Source organism: Coffea eugenioides, chromosome 6 (genome assembly GCF_003713205.1).
Source record: "Coffea eugenioides isolate CCC68of chromosome 6, Ceug_1.0, whole genome shotgun sequence".
In the NCBI taxonomy this organism is placed as follows: domain Eukaryota; kingdom Viridiplantae; phylum Streptophyta; class Magnoliopsida; order Gentianales; family Rubiaceae; genus Coffea; species Coffea eugenioides.
The window spans coordinates 22,687,705-22,694,019 of NC_040040.1; the positions used below are offsets into that span (position 1 = coordinate 22,687,705).

Genomic DNA, 6,315 nt, shown 5'->3' on the forward strand with positions numbered 1-6,315 from the left:
CATATTTATGTTTACAAATAATAATAATAAGAAGAAAGAAAAAGAAGTGACAGCATAGGAGGAGACATGGAAAGAAAAGAGGAAAGATATATTTATTTTTTGCATGTTCTTATCTTGGATATGCATCAAGAAATATAAAGATAATAATTTTGACTTTGCAAGAACAAATGTGATGACTTGCCATGTCAATGTATAATTTTATGTAAATGTGTAGACTCTTTCTTGTAACATCAGTTTGCTATTTTTGACGAGCTCAATATTAGAAATCTTTTGCAAAGGAGTATTGGTCAATCAAATTAGTGCTGAGGAAAGTGATAAATGATGTCCAAACTGTGGCTCATAACTGGATAAGCATCAACGAACTAAGAATAAATTGGATGATTAGCTTAGCTTGGGAATCTAAATACCAGATTTTTAGTTGAATCAATTTCTAGTTTGACTCTTTAGTACTTACCTTTGACTTTTGTTGGAAAGCTACTTAGGTTTTCCTTTGCTTAGTAAAGTTGTAATAGCTAGTTAGTTACTTGTGATTGTTTTTTTGCACTGAGAGTTTTGCACTGTGTAAATTCTTAATAGCTTATCAACAAGCTTGGTAATTGAAAATATTAAAATGAATTCTTTCAAGCCCTACACAATGCATATAATTCTACACGCCTTCTTTTTGGGTGGAAAAGATGGCAAAATTATTTAACTTTAGCTAAGGGGTGCAAAATGTTGATAAGAATTTGGGAGGCAAGGTACAACTTTCCCATAATTTTAGGGGTCTACTACAAGAGAGCATATCTTTTCTTGGGACTACATTGTCAATATGAATTTGAAATTTTATTCGGCCACCATCAAAACGCCACATCAACTATGCAGATCAGACCACCCCAAATCCAATAATTTTCTTTGGGCTTTGAATTTAAAATAAAGAAGAAAATTAAGCTCAAAGCTGAAATGGACAATTGAGCCTTGAACCCACAAAATGTCTCGGGCTTGACAGCCAGCGGAACCCAACTATTTTAACCCGCTAATTTTTTTTTGTTGACAAATGACAAACTGTCCTAACGCCAAATCAACTAAATAAGATATGAATTAATCTTTTATATATTGATGGTATATACACTTTTATCATTTGATACATGACACATAATTCGAATTTAAATTTGAAATCCAAATTTTACATGTGTATCATGCACTGTTAGTGTCAGTGTATATAAAATTAACTCATAAAACATTATATGTCACTCAATTTTCATTACAAGTTTGAATTACAACTATAGGTTGGCCAAAGCTCACTTTAGTTTACAGGGACATCAGTCAGATAACTACTATGAGATTTTTGTTTTGGTCCTCCAATCTTCCTCCTTTTTTTGTTTGGGGGGGGGGGGGTAAGACTTAAAAGTCTCCCTGCGGACATACTTAAAATATAATTAGTTTAATAAAATCATTTCGAACGCTACATAATTGTAGTTATTGATGTCTCGCCTGTACTTGATTAGATGGGGTAATCTCATTTAGGACAGAAATTATCTAGAATCCATAACTCAAGGATGTAGTATGAGGTCTGATTAATCAAAGAGAAGAAAGAAAAAAAAAACAATAGAGTTTATTGCACCATTGCTAGGCAAAATATCATGCAAAAATGTTGCTATAACCTAGCACATCATTGGCATATGGTTGTTGATGTTTTCTTGGTCTTTTATGAGGAAGCTTGGCAAATGGATTAATTGACTAGAGTGTGAAACTTCTTGTGCTTGGTGAGTTTTTAGTTTGGAATATGACTTCAGAAAATAACGCCTTTTGGATACGTCTCTCGAATTCATTATTGCGGCGCCAGAAAGCGTGCTTTTATTGCATCATTACGTAGACCAAGTTTTTGTAGGAATTAACATGACTTGTCTTGTTGTCTAGCAGTCTGAAAGCAAAAATTGTGGAGCACAGCAAACCTCCTTATTGTCAAGAAAATTATGAATGGATGCCAATTAATACATCATTAGTAGAAGTTTCGTCCAAATTAACAGAAAATTTGTGTGATATAAAGAGGCAAGAGGACAAGTTTCACATCAATTAATATCACAAGAGTTAATTTCATATACAGTAACAATATATATATACTGTCAATGTTGGAGCATGATAACTAATATAAATTTAAATGTAGAATCCAAATTTTGTATATAGATTCAACATCTAATAATGATAGTGTATACATTGTTAATTTATAGAAAATTAATCCATCTCATAATGGCATAACTCATATATCTGGACATTGATTGGACAATGATGAGATCTTAATGATCCTAAAATCAACAATCAAATCAATAGAGAATCATGATGACATAAGATTTGAAAAAAGGTGCCAAAGCAATATGCAGTAAAAAAAAATTTAATAAAAGAACCCTGTTAAACTCTTTCATAATCCAATCACCACGTGCTTATCAGACAATTAAACCCCTAACATGACTCATCCTGCCTCAACTCATTCACGAACCAAATCCAAATGAGCCCTAAATATTTAATTTATGTAGGAAACCTTGGTCTAATCATTACAAGCTTCATTCATGCCAATAAAAAAGGGCTTGATTCATGCAACAAAATACCAAGTTTCTCTTGTACGGTTATGCTCCACCAGAGGGCTAGGAACATTACAACTATTATAATTTTCTAATTCTTTAGCTTTCTCCCAATTGACACTGATGAGTGATGACAAGCAATTGACCTTTTTGTTCATTCAACTTTGTGAAAAGGGTCAAGAAGGGATCATTTGGACTTGAGGACTATGTTCTAATTAGACTCTTCTCTAAGAGATTAACATTTGCGATTAGATGTATGTGAGATAAAATAATTATTGAGAGCATAAAAAATGATCGAAAATTGTAATTATGATGTCAGTAAAATAATATTTGGGAATTATTGCTATCCAAACACACTTAATTAGGTCAATTCATTGATCTCGTTATTGAATTTCATTCCTTATCACAATTCTGCCGTATTTGCTGCATTTCCCTGGAAACAAAGAGCTTGGAAATCAGTTGCTTTAACAAGTCAACATTTACTTTACATGTCCCTACTAGCTTTTTTTTTAAAAAAAAAAAAGAGAAAGAAAAAAAAAGGGAAGAGGAAAGAAACTTTGTATATGCCTGTGTCTAATAAAAATAAACCATGAGAAAATATTGAGACCGAATTAAAGTTGAGCTCATTATGCATTCTTTATGCATGAATTCTGATAATAATAACGATTCTGAATCGATAATAATAAGCCTTTGGTTCAATCAATTAGAGTTAACAGTAGCATATAAATCCCTTCTCCCCAATCCACAAAAAGAGCGGCAAAGTAATTTCGACTGGCATCACTTGATGTCGCAGTAGTCAATCAATTCCGGTAAAATGCTAGTCAATATATGCTATAAATGGTAAGATTGGATTCTGTTATCAACTGCTGCAGTTTTTTTTTTCCTCTCAAAATCTAATTGTACATAATCAAATAGTACAATGTTTGTTTGTTCAATGTGATTATCTGCGTATAACTTATAATGATTTTTTTTGAAGTGTAAGCGAGGGTTTTGAATTCGGAACTCCTCACTTGTATTCTCTCCTCTTGTACTATTCGGTTCATCACTCCCTTCAACTTATAATAATTTTGACTTCTATGAATCGTGTTAGAGTTTGTTTTATTAGATAAATGAAAATTCGTTATTTACCCTAAATGGAGAGGATCCTAAACCGTACAACAATGGAAACTCTTAATCAATCAAAGCTAAAAATGGTTATTAAACTCACCACACCCTCCATAACTCTTCCATAATGAAAGATCTAAAGTACAATAGGGCTTGTGACGCCTTTGCAAGCGAACAACAAAAGGGCTAGACCTAGAAGGACCTCCTAAGTGATAGTATCTAAAACGCTTTAACGGCGGCAGTACCAACCGGAGTTGTAATAAGACGATCACGCCTTTAAAGTTCTGACCCAAATTCAGTGCCTGAGGTAACCCTTGTCCCCTGCTCTGATTGGCTCTTTTTCTCTGCTACTTTCTGTGACCAACTGCAATTTTTTCCGTTGGGATTGTGATGCTTTGAGCTTTTCTCTCTGTAACTTTTTTTTTTTTTTTTTTTACAAATAAAAATAGATGCTTCTTGATTCATGCAGACGTTTAATGAGTACGAAAAGCATGCATGTACAGTGTGTAATACAAGTGTCTCTGTTGGGATGGTTTTCATACAACTTCTGTTCAAAAAAAAAAAAAATTATAGTCATCAAATTGTATTATATTTCAACTTGTTGCTGTTGTTATTTTTAAAGGATTATTCAATTGTAAAACTTTCTTTCTTTCTTTTTTTTTTTTTTGGGTTTTGGTGAAATTAATACAAAGCTGTAGTTACAAATACATAACCTTTTTGTGTTTCTTTTTATTTTAGAAATATAATAGCCTTCTCCTTGACCTGATAATATATTACTAGACTAGAAAATGTCATCCTCTACGACAAAAGAAGACCAATTTCTAATGGAATTGCAATTCATCCCAAATCACTGAACAATTACGAGTACCATGTCAAACCTTAAAATGGCACACTCCAACTTAAAATGCACAAATCCCTCCATATCTACCATGAAACAATCACATTATCTTCACCATCATCTACCTACACATTACACTAGCAAGGAGTAAGGCTTGAACTGAACAATACACGTTCATTTTCAACTGTACAAGTATATGTTAAATGGACACTAAATGTATGAATCAAACTTTTGTTCAAAATACTGAAAGGGTCGAGGGTTGAGCTGAGCAACGTATGGTTAATATTATGCTTTCATTTATACAAATGTATATTAAATTTGACAACTTAATTGAGTGGAAAAATCATGAACCTACACATTTAAATCTGTGACTTGTTAGACCTTTGGCAAAAGAAGAATGGAAGTGTTTAGGAGGAAACATCCAACTAGATCAAGGCTTCAGCGGAACTGGCCAGTTTGGTGGAAACTCATACAATGCTCACGCCTTTAAAGTACACACCAAAATTTCAGTCTCTGATCAGACTTAGCTAACACTTGTCCCCCTTGCTGGAATGGGATGGGATTTTCTATCTCTCTCTCTCTCTTCTAAAATCGATGACCAACTGGAAATTTTTTCTGTTGTGATTGTGATGTTGCTTCTTTCAGTAATAATCAATACTCTCTTTCTCTTTATGTTATACATATAATTAAAAGAAAAGGGATGCATGCATACGTTAATAGAACACAAAAGGCATGCAGAAAAGAAAGGCATGTATGCAAATGTGTACAATTCTAAGTGGAAGAAGATGAGATCAAAGCCATCAGAATGGCATGCAGAGTACAGGACAACTAATAGGCCCTGCAGATGCTGCTATTTTTGTCTCCCTCTCATACAATAGCTTTAACTAAAGCTGGGGGCTAAAATATGTGCAAGTTCGTATAACTAGAAGATGTTTGGTCCTTCAGGAAAAAATTGTGTGCTGTCCTTTATTTTTCCTTTGTTGTCAGTTGTACTTGTAAGCTGTAACAGACCCTTTTGACCATCTTACTATAATATTCCCTCCATCATCTTCTTTCCTTTTTGCTTTCAACCTTCATCCTACTTTCTTTTGTGTTTTCCTTGTCAATTTGCTGCTTTCTTCTCCCTCTCCTATTTAAGATTTCAAAGGTTCTTGAAAAGCCTCCATCCTATCAATACATTTGTTGCGTATAAAAACACTTTGTATTTTCCTTCTCAATTTGCTGCTTTCTTCTCCCTCTCCTATTTTAAAGATTTCAAAGGTGTTTGAAAAGTCTCGTTCTATCAATACATTTACTGCATACAAAAACACACACAACACAGAGTAAGAAAGAAGAATCAATATTTTAAGGAGCAATCATGCAGGTAGTGAAGGAGTCATCAAGCATCCCAATGGACAAACCCGGAGAATCCCATTCCCTAGGATTGAGAATGGAGTCAATCTATGAGAAGGTGCGCCTCTTGGCATCAGGCAATGCGGTGGTCATCTTCACCATGAGTGGCTGCTGCATGTGTCATGTTGTTAAGCAACTGCTCTTTGGCTTAGGCGTAGCCCCGACAATCGTGGAGCTCGACCACGACGCTGCTGGCCGTGAAATCCATTCCCTTCTCTTGCAGCTCTCTGGCAAAACTCAGCAACAACCTGTTCCTGCAGTCTTTGTGGGGGGCAAGTTCTTGGGTGGCATTGAAACAGTCATGGCTTGCCATATTAATGGCAGTCTGGTTCCTCTCCTTAAGGATGCCGGAGCGCTTTGGCTCTGATTTCTTGATCAGCTTCATAATATCATTACCAGAATTTCTCACAACCCCTGAACCCCATT

At 34.5% G+C, this 6,315-nt stretch overlaps 1 protein-coding gene across 1 annotated transcript; it reads left to right on the forward strand.

Annotated features, from left to right (window-relative positions):
• The first annotated feature begins 5,854 nt into the window (after positions 1-5,854).
• Positions 5,855-6,256, forward strand: LOC113773163 (glutaredoxin-C9-like). The gene has a single exon (XM_027317725.1). The coding sequence runs from the start codon at positions 5,855-5,857 to the stop codon at positions 6,254-6,256; it is 402 nt and encodes a 133-aa protein (XP_027173526.1).
• The last annotated feature ends 59 nt before the right edge of the window (positions 6,257-6,315 follow it).

Bases quoted from the DNA above. Each gene is read 5' to 3' on its own strand.
- LOC113773163 (XM_027317725.1), top strand. From the start codon at position 5,855: ATGCAGGTAGTGAAGGAGTCATCAAGCATCCCAATGGACAAACCCGGA.